Here is a 19,629-nt window from a genome sequence, read left to right as displayed (position 1 = left end):
GCAAAATTTCGCTTAAGGCTAGGTACTTTTTCAAGTGGCTACAACCTGATGTGATTGAAAATACTGGCCGGAAGAGATAACTGAAGTATTCTTTTCATATTATGAGTTTTTTAGATACGTCTTCTCTTCAGTTTTCTCCCGTCCTTTTCTATCAGATTTCTGTTTTAGCTTAGGATTTGATGAGAAAGCAAGGATAATTTCAGGTGAGAAGTGTTTCTTCTTCGGAGCCCGTTTGCATAATTGTTGAAAATTTTGTATGCAACATGAATCAAATGTCAAAATTAAAGCATCCATGCTGTTCCATGCGACCAATACTATGACGAGATTGCTGATGACAATGATACCTTTCGAACATTCTCTCCTTTTTTTTTTGGAAAACACTCGAGATTTTATTCCATAAACGGGTTACAATCAGCTAGCAATAGCTGCGCTATATCATCTGAATATTGATGTACCAATCATGCGGTACCATCTCCAATTCTACCTAAATTTGTTAGACTATGAGCTACCCTATTTCGATGTCAAGTGATCTTAATGAGCTTGACCTCACGGAGACTAATCAGATGGTTTACTTCCTCCAACATATGACCAGTTGCGTTTATTCTCCTTTTTTTAGCACAATCAGATTGAAAGATAATGCGACCGTCTAACCACTGATGAACTAGCCCCAAACCCTCCATTACTGCGTTGATCTCTGCTTCCAGGGCATCATTATTTTTTGATAAAGGGCGCTTTTTTACCCAAAAGAAGTATTACACCTGGCATCTACATAGATAGGATGTACACAACTGTAAAGATCGATTTATTACAAACCAACTAAAGAAGAAAATTCTTAACAGAAAGTTCAACAACATAAAAAAACACGACTGCGACGAAGGAGAGCCAATCCACAGATCACGCTGTTATCCATGTTAGGAAAAAATATCCCTCGCCGTATCCTCCAATCATGTAGACATCTTCGTAAAGAGATCTCGATGGTCCACCCGCTGTAGAGATGACCACAAACGGAGCATAGCTGTGCATCGGTATATGACCTTAAAAGAGAAGAACATTTATTATTAGAAACCTTGTCATTTCTACATGGCCATATCGATCAAATAACGGCAATCACTCCTACACCATTGAGCCAGTTGCCGGAAATATTCGCAACACTACGAGGTGGATAAAAGGTAGAACATATTTAGATGGCTGGCCATGTAGATCGAATATTGGAAGAAAAGATATTTTATCGTCTCATCCAAAAACATATTTTTTTTGCTTTCTTGCCAATTACGATTGCAAGGTTATCTTTAGTGAGGGTCACTCCCCGACGAAGACACCACGCACAAATCTTAGTTCTAAGCGGATCTTCATCTTCCAAATTTTCAAATTATTATCAACTCATTAAGGTTCCAACTGAAAACATCACACCTCTGCACCAACTGGACGGAATCCGGACGTAACAAGTCATTCCATGATGCTTGTCTCGGTCCAATGAGGCTTCGTCGGAACGACACATTCCGTGGTTAACAAACATTGCGGTGAGCTGAGAATATAACTCCACCATCTAAATCTCTCAAAATCACGCCTAGACCTCCTTTTCCATCGTCATCAAAAGAGCCGTCAACAAACAAAGCAGACCAATCATTATCACGGTGGCTGCAGGTCTTTGGAATAACGCTCATGGGCCTTTGGAACATTCTCTCTTCCTGAAGATCCAGGTGTAAGTTACATCGGGCATAGAGCACTAACGGCAGCGAGCACCGAAAGGTAAGCGAAGTTGATGCATCCACTTGCATATCAAAAGACCGGCTTGCGTCTTTCAGAAGCTACAAAGCTTTGGTTACGAACACCATTGCCACGAACATTTTCCAACATTCTCGTTCAGATCTCTTCGACTTTCTTTTTCCTTATCACAACTATTTTGGTCTTTCCTTACGACCCAGGGTTTTGATCAGAGTTAAATACATTATCAGTCCTTATACTTGTTCTTGTAGCTCAATTTAGTTCTCATACTTATAATTTACAGAATTTTATGCACGCACTTGTAAAGTGGGTTCGATTTAGTCCTAAATCAGGTTTGACGTAGAAATTGCGTTGGGCGCTGCCTCCCTCGTCCCCGTGTACAATGCTGCTGTAAAACCCTGGGGATTTCAATGAAAATTATGCAGGTGGAGGCCTTGCGCCTCCCCCGGTGAACACTCAAAAAAAAAAAAAACATCAACAGCATCAGAACAGCCTAGTTCCAAGCCCCAACAGTACCGCTAGTTCTGCCAAAAGCACCAATAGTAGGTCAATGCCGCCTCGCCCGCCCATCAGGCAGTTAGGTGCGCAATGTCAATCGCTTTTCACCTGCATCCAAAGGAGCATCTTAATAGTGTCCAAGGCAGGGAAATTCATACAGCACAACCACAAAAATTCAAACCACATAGTAAGCTGTTTACTCAAGTTTGCCTCATGGTGATTAATCAAGAATAGTTGGAACTTCTATTGGTGATGCAGCTGACTAAGTTCCAAAAACAATATTTATTGTTATTAAGAAAGGGAAGCAGCCAAACACTCAGTTAATGCTACTCCCTCCGTTACATAATTGTTGTCGTGGTTTTAGTTCAAATTAGAACGACAAGAATTTGAACTAAAACCACGAGAAGAATTATGGAAAGAAGGAAGTACTCTACAATAAATGTTTATAGCAATGGTGAAAATGTGAAACTATAATTTAATTAATTGAATAGTCTTTGCAGAAGAACAGCAGAAGTCCTAACAAAGGAGTCGAGTTGCTGTCTTCTCAAGGGAGCTTGACAAGCAGGCGCTACCGAGTTTGCGTTTGGATTCAGAACTTGTTTTAATGGCAAATCATCCAAGTGCCGAATTGTGGGGGTTTCACACTGTTTCCACTTTAACCGAGGTATTGTAAGTACTTCAATATTCTTAATGAATATGCAGAGTGTCTGACAGTTTCCCGAAAAAATGGCACAAACAGTTGTAGTTTGTTTCTACTATATTAAGTCCAAATTAATGATAGGTCGGTTACTGGAAAAGGCGGTAATTTCTAACACTCATGAAAAAATTAGTTGGTTAAAGTCTATCCTATGAACTGAAGTAGCCACAACTTGTGCTGCTGTTTGATGTTGATTTAACCTTCAGCCTACCTGGTTATGCACGAAAGAAACTTTGCATATCATACTGGAGTAACTAATAGATTCGCACAGCTTAGTCCTGCATACTCAATTTCTTAGTCAAACTATTATTCTAGGCAGTGTAGAAGAAATAAAACACTAGCCATCTTGTTACTAAATGTTATATTTACTAAAAAAAATGGTTTGCAAAAGGAACTAAACCCCGGTACGTTGACATACTTACTTCACCAAATGGCTTGGTAGTCCGTTGCCTTTTTGCATCCGAATAAACCTCTTCAGTTGCCATTTCTGACCTTGTGTTCTTTCTTAGATGGGAAAACTGGTAAGAGCTCTCAGTATAACCACTTTCTTGACCCAAATTCTTGCTTGTGCCTGCCCAATAATCAATAATGCTAAGGATCACAAAGTCGAATTACACTTGACTCATATTTTGCGTAATATATTCTCTTAACAGCAAGCATTCCAAGGACCAAATGTGAATAAATAAGGCTTTGCAAGCATGAGAACAATGGTATGCACTTAATTTACTTCCATTAGTTTATGATGAAATCTTAGAATTTTCAGCATGGCCCATATAAAGTAAAAAAAAAATTGCAGGCAAGAAACTGCATCGGAATTTGCAGCACACAAAGCTTGATAGAGCTTCCAGATGCAAATGCAACCCTCAAATACTCATACACGGCTACTCCACTCCAAAATCAACTTGCATAGAACTAGGCGGTAAGAGGACAGCTCATAGCATCCCAGCAGCAAAATCAGTCGTACAACTGAAGTAATGAAACTTAAATGTGGGGACTATACTTTTAGTGTTCTCTAGTAACAGTATAAGGGGTCCATTAAGCATATATTGTTTCCTCCCGGTATTGAAATTACTGATGTTTGTTGAACTAATATACCTGCATTCGCCACTGATGAGATCCCAGAGTTTTTTCCACTTATCGTCAAATTTACAGTCTGCTGGACTCGAGGAACAGGAGCACCTGCAGTGACTTCAGCTATTGAGAACGGTAGCATGTACTAATGAAGATCAAAGAACACCATCAAAGCCTGATGATCACATGGGAGTACAGCACCAAGTTATCGTCATGCACATAAAACAGTTAAACAGTGTGACACAACCAACAAAAGAATGGCAGTAGAAAGCTTAAGGAAAAAGGTTTCTGACGTAGATCTTTCAGCACAAGTTCTATAACTAGGAGCAGACAATGTGCATAGGAATCGAAGTACCAAACAATGAGGGATGCAGCAGAATAGCGCATGACAAAGAATCATAGGTGCAGGACAACGGACGTGTGGAACATAAAATCACTATGTATAATCAATAGGGCGAATATATTACAGATTATGCTCATAGCCTGTTAACTAGTTCACACTCAGTCTTCTTTAACAATGAAAATTTATGGAACTAACTGACAGGATGGAACGTCGACAAAGTTTTGAAGTGGTTACTACCTATAGCAGGGTTTGTCAAAGTACCAAACATAGTGTGCGAATCTGGAGCAACAGGTGCATCTGCAATAAATCAGAATTTAAGAACTGGCAGCAGTCGCCACACTGCTAAACTTTAAGAACATCAAGCCTGACCAGGAATGCAATAAAGAATTTTCAAGCAAACAAAATTGGCATGAAATGTGACGCAACCAATGAAAGAGTGGCAGATAGAAAAATTCAAGGAAAAATGATTCCACCGCTGATATATGTATTGATATTATTATAAGCTCATTCGCCAGGTCTTTGAGTGCCTGTCGTACCACGTGGTTGGTACACTAGGCTGATAGATACTTTACTTTCAGGATCCCGCACGTGCCCGACTTGGTCTGCCAGTGAATTTTGGCTCTACATCTGGTTGTGCGTGGTATGTTCGCGATTCGTACAAATGGAAGGCATCGCGTACGTTAACCCTCCTTTATTGGGCTGGGCCATTCCATCTTTGAGAAGGGGCCCAATCTCGTATTTGTACATACAGTCACTTGACATGACTATCATCTGGAGTTCTCTACTAAGAGATTCACTAAACAGATATTGTTTCCTCCTGGTATAAAAATGATTGAAGTTTTGTGAAATAATTTACCGGCATTCGCCATTGATGAGATCCCAGAGCTTTTTCCACTGCTTGTCAAGTTTACTGTCTGCTCGACTCCAGCAACAGGGGCACCTGCACTGACTTCGCCTATTAAGAATGATAGCAGGTACTAATGAAGATCAAAGAACACCATCAAAGCCTGATGGCCTCATCACATGGAAGTACAGCACTGAGTTACCATCATGCACATAAAACAGGTGTACATTGTGCCACCAACAAAAAAATGACAGTAGAAAGCTTAAGGAAAAAGATTTCTGACGTAGATCTTTCAGCATAAATTCTACAACTAGGAGCAGAAAATGTGCACAGAAACCGAATACCAAACAATGATGGATGCAGCAGAATATCGCATGCCAAAGAATCACAGGTTCAGGACAATGGATGCGTGAAACATAAAAAAACTATGTTTAGTATATTACTGATGATGCAAATAGCCTGTTCAGTAGTACATTCGGTGTTCTTTAACAATGAAAATTTAGGGGATTAACTATCGGATGGACCATCGACAAAGTTTTAAAATGGTTAATTACCTGTAGCAGGAATTGCCAAGGTAACAAAGCTAGTCTGTGAATCTGGAGCAAGAGGTGCACCTGCAACAAATCAGAATGTAAGAACTGGCAACAGTAGCCACACTATTAAAGTTTAAAGAAACATCAAGCCTAGCCAAGAATGCAATCAAGATTATCACACAAAAAAAATTGGCATCAAATGTGAGGCAACCACTGAAAGAGTGGCAGATAGAAAAAATCAAGGGAAAATGATTCCAGCGCTGGTATTTATATTAGTCGGATAAGAGGTCATGTATTGATATTATTATAAGTAGTACATACAGTCACTTGACATGACTATCATATGAAGTTCTCAACTAACAGTATAAGGGATTCACTAAACAGATATTGTTTCCTCCTGGTATGAAAATGATTGACGTTTGGTGAAATAATTTAACAGCATTTGCCATTGATGAGATCCCAGAACTTTTTCCACTTCTTATCATGTTTACAGTCTGCTGGACTCCAGTAACAGGAGCACCTGAAGTGCCTTCGCCTATTAAGAATTGATAGCAGGTACTAATGAAGATCAAAGAACACCATCAAAGCCTGATGACCTCATCACATGGGAGTATAGAACTGAGTTATCATCATGCACATAAAACAGGTGTATACTGTGACGCAACCCACAAAAGAATGATAGTAGAAAGCTCAAGGGAAAAGGTTTCTGAAGTAGAACTTCCAGCAAAAGTTCTACAACTAGGAGCAGACAATGTGCAGAGGAACCGAATACCAAACAATGAGGGATGCAGCAGAATATCACATGCCAAACAATCACAGGTTCAGGACAATGGATGTGTGAAACATAAAAACACTGTGTGTAATATATTACTGATGATGCTCATAGCCTGTTCAGTAGTACATTCGGTGTTCTTTAACAATTAAAATTTAAGGAATTAAATATAGGATGGAACATTGATAAAGTTATAAATGGTTATTTACCTGTAGCAGCAGTTGCCAAGGTACTATATGTAGTCTGGGAATCTGGAGCAACAGGTGCATCTGCAACAAATTGGAATGTAAGATCTAGCAGAAGTACCACACTATTAAAGTTTAAAGAAACATCAAGCATGACAAGGAATGTAATCAAGAATTATCATGTAAATGAAGGCATGAAGTGTGAGGCAACCAATGAAAGAGTGGCAGATAGGAAACGTCAAGGGAAAATGCCTTTATCGCTGATAGTTGAAAGATGACCTATTTAAACAAGGGCAACAATGGACTCAGGTACCAAAAGGTAAGGAGTGGAACAGAAATTGGAATGGTAAGGTGTTACAGGGCTAATGGGTCACAGGCTCACAGGGCCAGGCATTGCTTGTATTATATTTGGTGGGGCCAGGGTGAAGTACACTTGAATTTTTTTAATTGAAACAGACCTCCTCTATCTCTATGGTACCATTAATTAACTGAAATTTCAACCATACATCGGTAAAGCATCTTTGGCTCAGATTTCTCATTATACAGTTCAGAGAAAGCAACTCCCTCCATTCCTATTTACATGGCATCCTTTTGCATGATCTAACATTGACCATCAATTTGACCAATAAAAATGAGCAATGTGTCGTACAAATTATACCTCTGGAAACCTTTTCCGTATACTAATTCAACAATATATAATTTTGTAGCACATGACCCACGCTTTATTGGTCAAATTGATGGATAAGTTGAACCTTGAAAAACTTGTTCACCATGTAAAAAGGGATGGGTGGAGTCTGAAACAATATTAGGAAATCACGAAATATTCCTACGCAGTCTATTTGCCAATCTCGATATATAGCATGCAAATATCAATGTTTTTTTTTGGCTAGCCGGCAATATGTATGTGGGCCAACTCAATATATATGGCTAAAAATGAACTAGATTTGGCCTAGTAACATTGGCATGCCAAACAATTAACAAATATCCAGCAAAGACCAAACTTTTGGTATAACTTCTAAACATAGGTGCAACCAATGTGCACAACAACAAAATTGTAGGGAATTCAACAGAATGTAGCATCACTGGGATGTTAATGGGAACATCCCCCATAATAGAGGAATATCTGAAGCATAAACATCAGAGAGAAATTTAGAATTACCAAATAAGAAAATATGTGCAGTAAGAATAAAGAACTGGTTGTAACAGCATGGAAAAAGAGGTACAGTGGGAAAAAAAGTTACTGCGGCTAGAGTTAGTCCATAGTAGTTCTCAAATAATAAATCAACAGGAAATCCCATAAGAAAAGTATGACACTAGAAATGAAAGATAAGAGAACACTGAAGTTGGATTTACAAAAATAGGAGGTGGCCGAAAAGGATTAGACAAAATGAAAAGCTAAACAATGTCAAATGAGTAAGCTGAAATTTTGCTGGACAAAACAAGTGTGAAATTACCTTTCTTCCCACTTGATTTAAGCTCCAAAGGATAACCAGCTTGTAAACTTTCATCTGAAAATGGCACAGGCTCATCAGTTTCTACAGATACACATAATCAAAGGGGTTTCCCAAGCATCGGAATGGCAGCAAGTACAGCTATTTTGTGCAATAAAGTAGAAATAGATGAAAGATTTTCTTGGTGTTGAAGTTCGTCATGGAAAATAAAATGGCATCGGAGCTTGCATGTGTTCTCAGGCCTCAGGGTACCAAATAAATCCCTACTAACAGTAAGTTGAGTACAGATGGACATGGTTGGTGCAAAACAAGGGACACTAGCAGAGAAGAGGCTAGTTTTACCGATAATATCTGCCAGCCACTTCCTCGTCTTATCTGTCAATCCTGCCACCAGAGAATAGTAGATACAGATGTTAACTGCCTCAAATATACAGAATTTAGGAGTTACATTTCTCAATCCTAAGCTTGTCGCAAACACAGTAGTATATATACCTCGGTTTAACGGGTGATGCTCAGGCGAAGAAGATATCCTGCAGTAAGATAGGAACTTACAGGTGAGTGCGTTTGTCAAGAAGCAGAAAGAGTGTCTATCTTAGGATATATGATCATGTGGTTACATCTTCTTCCTCTCAAGATAAAGCTTGGCAAGTGTTTTAGGCCTTGGCAGTGAATATTGCTTCAGGTGGCGCCTCCGGCGGAAGCTAGCAAAGGTTAGATGACAGTCGTCAGTTGCTAGTAGGCAAGAATGTATACATTGACAAAATGAACCAGTGGTGGGCGTACCCGAACCCTATGGGAAGTACATCGTGCGGAAACATTGAGCCTCCCGGCAATACCACGAGGCTTGTCAACTCTGGTACCTTATTTGCCAAGTCCTCAACGATATCCGATGCCTTTAGACGTACGCGTTCCCAGTCCAGGGAGGCCCTAGGAACATGCATTTTAATACCAACCATACTTTAGGTAGGCTCAGGAACACAGGAGGACACGTAGGCAGCAACACAAGAGATCGGGGACTATATAAGAGGGAGAATTGCAGGACGTGATCATAGAAATAGGAAATTAATTAACAGTGTATACCTGATTTGCTCCGAGTAGAGTAGGGTGGTGGTGATGGACCGCACCCTGAGTGCATCTCGGGATACAGAGTCATCATGCTTGGGGTACTGCTTGTAGGTTTGGTAGAGGCGCTTGACGTCCATGTCGTGGTCGCCGGTGACCATGCTGTGGAATGCCTTGTGATGCCTGAGGAAGTAGTGGAGGACCTTGGCCTCGTCGCTCTGCGGGTCGATGGGTGGCCCCAGGAAGCGGGAGATGTAGGCGATGGCGTCGCCCCACAGGCCCTGCTCCACCAGCCGCGACAGATGTATGGTGCTCATGAACGAATTCGTCTCGTTGAGCAGCCTGAAATAAGCAAGTGCACGCACGCACGCAGGGTGAGGTGTGTCAATTTAGAATTGAGAAGACGGCGCGCGCGCAGGCGCAGGCGCAAGCGCAATGCATGAATGAAAGAATGATTGGAAGCGAAACAAGGGAGAAACATGCGCGCGCGGCATACCCTCTGAAGGTGTCGCTGAAACCGTTGATCCAGAGATAGGTGACGAGTCGCCGGTGACGGAGCCGCCGCACGCACCCATAGTCCACGGGGCCGATAATCTCGCCGCGCTTGCCCACGCTTTCAGGTACCAACTCGCAGTAGCGCCCCATGGATGGATGGATCGATCGCGGCGAGAGAAGAGCTAGCGGTGGTGGCGCGGCGTTGGGGATTGGGATTTGGGAGGAACAGGCAGAGGGGATTGAGAGGCCTCGGGCAACATCTCAGCCTTCCTTTTATACCTCGATCAGGCAGAGACAGCCAACCCACCTCCCTTTCACCACCAGGCAGTACACCACCACTATGGGGTGGTGACTTGAGTCACCACCACCACCACCACCACCACCACCACCCCCTTCTCTCTCTCTCTTAGGACTTGGGCTTTTGCAAAAAATTGGGCTACTGGGCTTTACTTGTACTAGTCCAAAGTGGGCTCTTTTTTCACCAGTTCCCTTCTCTCGTTCGTTCGGCTTTGATCGTTCGTGGCTTCGTGCTATGTTTGAACTTTGCAGTCTAGCAGTTCCACCAAAAGTAGGACACGTCTAGGTGCTTTTCCTTTTTTTTTTCTTTGGTATATTTCATTTCCATTTTTCTCTCTACTATATTTCGTTTTCCTATGTTCTATTCCATTTCAATTGCTTTATTATTTCTTCTTTGTCCATTTCTTTACATCTCTGTTTTATATAGTGAAAAACGTATGTTTTATTCATCTTGTCGCATTTTTTAGTTGTGTTATTTAATTTTTTATTTGTGTCCTAGATTAGTTTCTTATGCTTATAATTTCTTGTTCCATTCTTTCTTTATGCTTTAGTTGTTTTATATTTTATCTTCAATTTTCTGTATTCTTGATTTCTTTCGCATTTCTTTATTTGTATGGTTTCCCGAGTACTCCTTTTTTGTTTATCGTTTATTATAAAAGTTTTGTTTCCCTCGGCCTACAGGTTTCTTTCTCATTATAAATGGTTTTGTTACTCTTAAACTATTGTGTTGTTCCTTATATTGCTCTAAGTTGTTCCTCATAATAAATAGTTTGGTTTCCTCAAACTACAAGGTTGTTCCTCATTATAGATAAGTTTGTCCATCTCGACCTATGAGATTATTCCTTGTATGCCTCAAGTTGTTCCTGGCTATATAAATTAGTTTGTTCTCCTCAACATATAATGTTGTTTCTCATATATACTCAAAGGTGTTCCTCCTTATAAAAAAATTCGTTCCCATCAATCTATGGGGTTGTTTCCTCATATGATCCATGTTCTTCCTCGTTACTAATGGTTTTGTTCGCTTCTCAACCCATGGTGATGTTCCCAAATGATTCAAAGTTATTCCTGAATAAAAATGTTTTTGTTCCACTCAATCCAAATGGTTGTTCCCTATGTGCCTCCATGTTGTTCCTATCTACATATGGGTTTGTTCTTGTTCCATTTGACTCAAATTTGTTCCTAACTACAAATGTTTTTGCTCCCCTAAATATATGGGTTTGTTCATTATTAGCCTCTAAGTTGTTCCTAAATACAAATATTTACGTCCCTACCAATCTATGGGGTTGTTCCCATAAGACAAAAAAATTGTCCCTCGATACAAATTGGTTTCTCCCCTCAATCAAATGGGGTTGTTTCCAATTTGACTCAAAGTTGTTCCTCCCTACATATATATGTCAACATGTTCCTAACTACTAATGGTTGTGTTCCCCTCAACCTATGGTGTTGTTTCTAATATGCCTCTAAGTTTTTCCTAGCTACAAATGGTTGTGTTCCCCCTCAATCTATGAGGTTGTTCACATATGATTCAATGTTGTTCTTAACTACAAATGTTTTTGTTCCCCTCAATCTTTGCGGTTGTTCCGTATATTCCATCATGTTTTTTTCTATCTACACATGGGTTTGTTCCCCTCGATTTATGGTGTTGTTCCTATTTAACTCAATGTTTTTCATAACTACCTGTGCACCCTCGTGAGACAACTATCATTACTACATTTTACTCTCAAGTATTTCAGACTTGACACAATTGTTTTTAAAACCCTTTGCCCGGACATTGCCAACTGCGTGAATGGTTCCTGCAAATTTTTCTTGTCGGGATATGTGGCCCCTGTTGAGATGTTGTTCTGGTGATACTCCCAGGCGAAATCATGGCCATTGTTCATGGTCATTGCGTCCGAGAAGTCCCGATTCCGTGAAGAAGGGATCGAGACCTCTTCTTCGTTCTCTTATTCATCTGAGTCATCGGAATCAAGATCATCTACGAATCCATCCACATCGTCCTCTTTCCTTAGGTTCTGCATGTGCCCTTCTTCATCATCACCATCAACCTCGCCACTATCACCATCTCCTCTTGTTGCATGATCGCTCTGCCGATTCGTAACCACTTCCTCCAACGTGTGACACAGACTCTGACATGGATAAAACAATCTCACAGTTGGTTCAGTGCTGTGGCCTGGATCACCCTCGCCTTTATGCTAAGTGACCCCCTTCACATCGGGAAGCATTAAGGCGATGGATGAGTTCCCTTGCGCTCACACGCTTGTAACCATTGCACCGAGATGTCCGTTCTATCTTAAAATGCTAGAATTTTTTAAAACCATAGTTGGTCCACAACGCATGCACACCGACAATGTATGTTTGAGGATTAACCCTAAAATTTATTGTCAACCACTCCTTCAAGTGATTAACACGTCATGTTTGAGGGGCCGGCAATTCCAACTCAGATCACTAGTAAACAATAAATTTCAGTAAATCAAAAATGTCTCATGACCTTTAAAAAATTCACTTTCGTCAAATGCTATGCACCGTGGCAGTATACTGTCTAAATAATACAAAGTAAATAAATAAAAATAACTACATGGACATGGTCTAAATATTACCAAATAAATAAATAATACCGCAAGACCGATACATAACTTAAAAAATGCCCAATCCACTTGAGAAATATTCAGTAGCTAACTAAACAATACCCTTTAGCCTCCCATAAATAAGTATGGCAAACTGTAATTAGCGAGAGATTCGGGTTTACCCTTGAAGCATGCGAAGCCCCTCTTTCTAGCGGTCTTGCGTCACCCAGCCATCACCACTACCACGTAGCTCAACGACACAACACCAAGAACCACCACCACAACACCACCATTGCTCCAAAAGTGCACCACAAAAACGCCTTCACGAGCTATCTTATTAGTAGATCCTAGTTTCTCTTGCTTTCTACTTGCTCTACCTACAAGATTTGGTGGAGGAATGGTAAAAATCTCCTAGAAATCACCCAGCCGAGTCTTCGAACAGCAAAGAGAAAACAAGAGAAATGAGAGAGGAGGAAGAGGGGAGCGTCAAGCGATATAATCCCTGTCCGGGGACTTATCGGGCTCGCCTAACCTGACCGGGCTCCTCGGGTCCCGCTAGGATTACAGAGGTGCCGCTTGACACGACGACCAGGAATCGTGGCTTTTCTGGTTTCTCCAGCCCGACGAGGGCTTGTCGCTTTCGGCCACGTCGTCGGATTAGGGAAACATGAATCCCACCTTTTGGGTTCGCCTAGATAGAAATGTCCGAGTCGGGATCGGCTAGGCCGATGACACAATATTTTTTATAAAATAAAAAGGTGCAATATTTCTGAAATTACAAAAGATTTTTTTTTAAAAAAATGAGCCACATTTCCGGCTTAAATTTAGGCTGAAATAAGTCGGTCAGCCGCGAGTGTGTTTGCCTTGGCCCGCTAGGTTGAGTTTTTCTGTCTTCCTGTTTTTTTTTTTTTTTTTTTTTTTTTTTTTGAGGGGATTGTTTGTGTTACTGTTTGCAATGTTCGCATGGACCAAAACGAATAGCCTAGCTCCGTTTAATACATGAACTCGTGATGCCGTGACGGCGTCTCTTCCCGCAGTCCACCTTTCCTTCTTTCTCTTCTTTCCTTCACGCCGTCGTCTACCCCGCCGGCGGCGAAACCGTGGTCGGACGGGGTATACACGGGGAGAGCAAGATGGGGAACGTGTTCGTGAAGAAGCCCAAGATCACAGAGGTTGACAAGGCCATCGTCGCCCTCAAGACGCAGCGCCGCAAGCTCGCGCTGTTCCAGCAGCAGGTCTCCTGCTCCCGCCCCGCCCAATCCGATGATCTAATTTTCCGCCCCCGTCCCTGTTGTGCCATCGAATCGTTGTAGTTTATATTGTTGATCGCCTGATATTCAGTTCTTGTAGTCTATTGATCCCCAATTTTGTCCCCCAGGGCCAGATAATATCAGATTTGGTGGCCACGCTCATCACGCAACCGCGGGGCGTAGTTGGAATTAGGTTTAGTTGTTTCTACAACTGAACGGAGAGGAACCTTTCCACCTAGTTAGTTTTGCCAAGAGGGCCCAGTTTTCCTGCTTTTCTTGGATTGATTTGCTGTTTGTTATTTTGGGTTCACAGCAGTTGATCCAGATTTAGAATGGCTGAGAGTGTAACCAATAGAAGAGTAGAGGTCTTGGGTCGGATTCTAGTGATTTTTTTAAGTGAATGTCCGTGACAACTACACATTCTGACATTCATGCTATCAAATAACAGGATATTACTTTCCGGAGCATATTGTGAGAACCTGATTGGCTTCTAGTGTGTTTAATAGTGCGTCACCGTCACCGTTATATTGGGCTATCAATGTTAGTGGTATGGGAGTTGTTTGCTTATGCAAACAATCAGGTTTTTCGTACTAGCATGCTGTGCGAAGAAATTGTTTCCCCACAAAAAAAAAAGGTTTCGACCTTTGAGTTTACCTTTAGGTGGATAGAACTTTGTTGTGCTGTAATGAAGTATTCATTATTTTGAATGAACTATTGAGCTTGTCTCGCATTAAACCACTGGTATTGCCGTTTCTAATGACAATTAGCATGGTCCTGATTCTTTATACGCATGGTTCACCTTCCTTCTTCCAGCTTGAGAAGGTCATCGAAGCAGAAAAGGAAGCTGCACGCCAGTTGGTTCAACAAAAGAAGAGAGACAGAGCTTTGATTGCACTGAAGAAGAAGAAATCCCAGGAAGAGCTGCTGAAACAAGTTGATACATGGCAATTGAATGTTGAACAGCAGGTTAGTAGTTTATTACATAAATTATGGATCGTAATGAACTGCATGTCCATGTATATGGCATAAGGTTTTTCTTTCAGCTTTCCATCATTGGATCTAACTAGCATTAATTCTCTTAGTTTCGAGCTATGATTTGACACACTTTTTTTCCGGTCGTTGTAGCTAGCAGACATTGAACTAGCAAGTAAGCAAAAGGCTGTATTCGAAAGCCTAAAGACTGGAAATGCTGCCCTTAAGTCTATACAGAGTGAGATAAACATCGACGATGTCCAAAAGTTAATGGATGACACAGCTGAGGCTAAGGCTTATCAGGATGTAAGTTCAGTAAACCTACCCGACCACTGGCTACTGTATTTGTAATGTTTTATTCATGTGAGGTTCTTAATGCATCTGATTTGGAAGTCACTGTCTCATTTCTCCAACGGTATCCTAAGTTAAACTTCAAGTGGCACCTCGAATCTCTGTAAAAGCTGTTTCCATCTACTTGGGTGGAACTAGCTAGAATATATACATCTCATGGAACTGTTATAGTTGTCTGGAAATGTGACATTACTGATTTCATTGCTACATTGTTTAAATAAATATGTAATTAGCTTTGTAGTTTGCAGCTTAAACATGTACTGATCTACAGCATATGATGTCTCTGAACTTGTGACTTATTGAAGTCACCCTAATACAAGTACAGTAGCAATTTTATCTCTATTATATTTAGTTGTTGATGTCTGTGTGTTTGTTGGTCAATGTCCGTAAAGTTTGTTTCATCTGTTCTTTATAAGGTACTCTCTTGGAGAAGTTGTTTATACTTGCATGTGTTTTTTACCACTTCCTTCTCGGGATCTCTGCATAATAAATTTTACCTTTTGTTGTGGTATATGCCCCAACTACAATTGCATGGACCTGTTTACGTTCTTAGGTCGCTTATGGACCAATATTGATTGCAGGAAATAAATGCCGCTCTTGGCGAACAACTATCTGCTGAGGATGAGGAGGCTGTCATGGCTGAATTCGAAAACTTGGAAGCTGAGGTTTACCCCAAAGGCTTCATTTTCATCTGTTGTTCATTTTGACAAAATTACCAACATGATAAGCCTCGAGTTCTGAACTTAAATGAGCATTTATTTCTCTGCCGAACTTAATAGTCGCCGTTCTTTGCAGCTTTCCCTTGATTCTCTGCCGGATGCTCCTGTTACTGCGGTACGACCTGAAGAGAAAACTAATGCACCAGTTGACACTGAAGCTCCAGCTGAAGATGTTGATGATGTTATTGAGCTTCCTGATGTACCCGTTAAAGCACCAAAGAGGCCAGAAGCTCCAGAAAAAACAAAAGGTTTTGTCTCATGCTCCTTCTCCATTTTCATAGTTTACCCTGTTTCATTGGCATATACTGCGTAATATTTTTTCATGGTGTGCATTGATGATGTGTTTTGAATTGACAGTTTTGGAAGAACCACTACCTGCTTAGTTGGATGGAGCTGAACTGAACAGGGAACTTCAAGTCCTGCTGTTTGCAGGAGTTGTAAATTATCTTCCTTTTGATTGTACTATATTTCTGTCATTTCATAATTTTCAATGTGTACAGAATCTAAAATGCTGTTCTCAGTTATCAGTTGATGCAATGATGGTTTGCCTGTTGTATATTCAGTAATCTCATCCTAAATTATGGTACCAGATGTCCTGTTGTTTCTTGATCGTCGCTTGTACACTGATTTGCGCTTGCAGCATGCTGTAAGCAGATCCCTGTTGTCTCCCATAGATAGCTGCAGCAAAATTGTTTCATGGCAATTCTGTTTCATTGGTTGGATATTTTGTAACCACTGGGCTACCTTGTACCCAGGTATGCAACCGTTACATTTCTTGCTCTCAGGGTAGAAGTGTAGAACATTGCTGACTTGACACATGTTGTTTCCGATTTCTGCCGTTATACAAATAAGTTTGACACAGAGACATTGTGTGGGCTCACAATCTGCTGACCATGCCTCCTGTTGTAGTTGTCCCTGTTGCTGGGCAAGCTGTTACACGATCACATTGAGGTTGACGCTTGAACAACGCGTGCATTTTGAGGCATCATCTCATGCAGCCATTGGAACTTGACAGCTGTTCAGTATGAGCGATGACCTGACGGATTAAGATCTGGAGTGCTGCATCAAAAGGTTACCCATATGATGCACTAGATAATACGGAGGAGGTAAGGAATTTCATCGATATATTATGGGTGGTTTATAGACCGTAATTCATGCATATCTTTTATGTGGTACACAAAATTGCACAGGATATTTCATGGCTGAAGTGACGTGGTTCATAACAGATTAATTAGTTAAACAGTTAAACTTTAACTTAGCTGCACACATTTTGAAAGGTGGTACTACTAAAGACTAGAATAGTTAATTCAATGCATGTATCATTGGTTGGACCTCATATATCATGCCAATCTTACATTCGGATATCATTGGACTCATAATTAAGTTAATAGATTCTATCTCTAACAATATATGTTTATTATGTCAAGTATTATCTTTCAGTTTTCTTAGCCTGACCATTCTGTTTCTAATGTCTAGTGAAAGTTGTTCGTATGTATGGGCATCTCATACTGTTATCCCCCTCAAAAAATCCTTCATCTTTTGAGTCTGAATTTGATCGATATACTCCATTTGTACCTTCTGAAAGGCAAACACCGAGTGACTTGGTGAGTACTATAACATATAATGACTGGATTCATCTTTACTATTACCCACCAAATTGTGGGCTGATGAGTATCTTTTTGTGGTATCTTCATTATTGTTAACTTGGCAACCCTGAACCACAGTTCATCAGCTATATTATTAGACAGTTATATATTAATTGTGCTTATCTATCATTTATCCGATGCCTTAAGATACTTTTGTTAATTGGATTTTTTCTATCTTAAACCTAATAGAACAACTGTATCAAAAGGGTCATATTTCAGGTGCACATGGTTTTGTTTGCAAAAAACAAAGTTCACAATTTCTGTTAAAAAGGCTCATGTAGAAAATTTCAGGAACTTTCAACTGTGGGTAAGGCATGATGCATATCTACTCAGAACTACAAGATAAACTAGATCGTGTTTGTGAGATAAACTTTGCGCTGGGCTGTAAGCTTCAGTCAATGCACTGCCAAGTATTTTACATCTTTAGCTGATTTGTCCTTTTTTTTCGTATCTCATGAACGAGGTTGAGTGTGTTCGTCTGATTCTGCAGTTATGCATCATGACTGATATGTTTCCATATACACTCCAAATATTTATATCTCACTAAGGTGTGGCACAGTTTTAGCTCTACCTAGGATCACAATGTCTATGTTTCCGAACCAAGGAATGTGCACACTACATGAAACGAGCCAGGCAGGGGAAGATTTGTTTGCAGTATAGGTTTATTATCTTTCATGTTTTTTTAGTCTGAACATCTTTTTTTAACATCTAGTGAAAGTTGCTTGTATCTATTGGCCTATCCTGCTGTTTTCCCCTTAAATAAATGTCCCTCATTATCTTTTGAGTCCCAATTTGATCGATATTACTCCATTTGTACCTTGAAATGCCAACACCTAGCGAGTAGCATATAATGACTATGGATTCATCTTTATTATTACCCACCAAATTGTGGGCTGATGAGTGTATCATTTTGTGGCATCTTCAATATTTTTAACTTAGCAACCCAGACCACAGTTCACCAGCTATATTATTACAATTAGACAAGCCATCAGCTATATTTGTTTGTATGTATGGGCCTCTCCTTCAAAAGGTATCCTTATTATCTGTTAAGTCTGAATTTGATCGATATACTCCATTTTGTACATCGTGGAACACAAACACCTTTATTACTCCATTTTGTACATCATCATGTGGAATCTTCAGCAACCCTAAACCACAGTTCATCAGCTGTATTATTAGATGGTACTGTATTGGTTGTGCTTGTCTATCATTTATCCAATGCCTTAAGATATTTTTCTAAGGAGTTTTTTTTAGGATTATATTAGCCGGAGGTAATATTTCTTAAACTGAAGAGAACAATTGTATTAAGAGGGTCATATCTTAGCTGCACATGGTTCTGTTTGCAAAAATAATACTGTAATAGAAGTTCACAAGTTCTGTTCAGAAGGTTCGTGCAGAAATTTTAGAAACTTTCAGCTGTGGGTAAGGCATGATGCATATCTATTCAGAACTACAAGACAAACTAGGTCATGCTTGTGAGATAAACAGGGTTGCGTTGTACTGTAAGCTTCAATCAACGCACACTGCAAGTAACTTGCATCTTTAGCCGATTTGTCTTCTTCTCTTCGTATATCATGAACGCGTCAGAGTTGTTTTAGTCTGATTTTGCGGTTATACATCATGACCGTTCCTGCAGGAAGCAGCTGATATGTTCCATATACACCCCAAACATTTATTTGTCAATGAAGTGCGCTACAGTTGTAGCTGTACCTATATGAGCCCAATGTCTACGTTTCCCAACCGATCGAGGAATATGCACTCCACATAAAATGAGCCAGACACGAGAAGGTTCATTTGCAGTATGCCGGTGCTGTGTTGCCTATCCCAATCCTCACGCAATTTTGGAACGGCAGCAGCTGCCGGCTGCAGTGTCAGACCCTGAAAGGGGAATTGCTAGAACTGGGAAGCAAATCAAAGAATAATTGAGGAATTGAGGGCAATCACGCTAGGGTTCGAGATCCCGCACATACCAGCCCTCTTAAATTCAGTAATAGTAAAACTGTAATACTCATTTTATGTAGTTGACTGATCCAATCGTAACCGTTGAGCGGACAGAAACGTCCATGGCCCGACGCAAACATATTGAGCCTGTGTTTTGGGCTGAAAATGTTCGCGCACGTCCCCCTCTTCTACTCTCTATAGTGACACACTAGC

At 40.5% G+C, this 19,629-nt stretch overlaps 2 protein-coding genes across 2 annotated transcripts; one reads left to right on the top strand and one right to left on the bottom strand.

Moving 5' to 3' along the window:
- Positions 1-1,933: 1,933 nt before the first annotated feature.
- LOC127307306 (uncharacterized) lies at positions 1,934-9,924 on the bottom strand. The gene is made up of 14 exons (XM_051338037.2): positions 9,678-9,924; positions 9,200-9,523; positions 8,903-9,046; positions 8,737-8,820; positions 8,612-8,649; positions 8,462-8,503; positions 8,123-8,176; positions 6,693-6,752; positions 5,733-5,792; positions 5,191-5,289; positions 4,572-4,631; positions 4,016-4,099; positions 3,343-3,491; positions 1,934-2,331 (listed from the first exon to the last, which is right to left on the bottom strand). Exons 1-14 carry the CDS (start codon positions 9,824-9,826, stop codon positions 2,317-2,319), a joined length of 1,362 nt encoding a protein of 453 aa, XP_051193997.1. The 5' UTR covers positions 9,827-9,924; the 3' UTR covers positions 1,934-2,316.
- Positions 9,925-13,541: 3,617 nt separating this feature from the next.
- LOC127307307 (vacuolar protein sorting-associated protein 20 homolog 1) lies at positions 13,542-16,385 on the top strand. The gene is made up of 6 exons (XM_051338040.1): positions 13,542-13,772; positions 14,601-14,753; positions 14,913-15,065; positions 15,692-15,775; positions 15,906-16,077; positions 16,187-16,385. Exons 1-6 carry the CDS (start codon positions 13,671-13,673, stop codon positions 16,210-16,212), a joined length of 690 nt encoding a protein of 229 aa, XP_051194000.1. The 5' UTR covers positions 13,542-13,670; the 3' UTR covers positions 16,213-16,385.
- Positions 16,386-19,629: the final 3,244 nt, after the last annotated feature.

The sequence above is a fragment of the Lolium perenne genome, chromosome 6, assembly GCF_019359855.2.
Source record: "Lolium perenne isolate Kyuss_39 chromosome 6, Kyuss_2.0, whole genome shotgun sequence".
NCBI lineage: Eukaryota > Viridiplantae > Streptophyta > Magnoliopsida > Poales > Poaceae > Lolium > Lolium perenne.
This window is presented reverse-complemented; position numbering and strand designations above follow the sequence as displayed.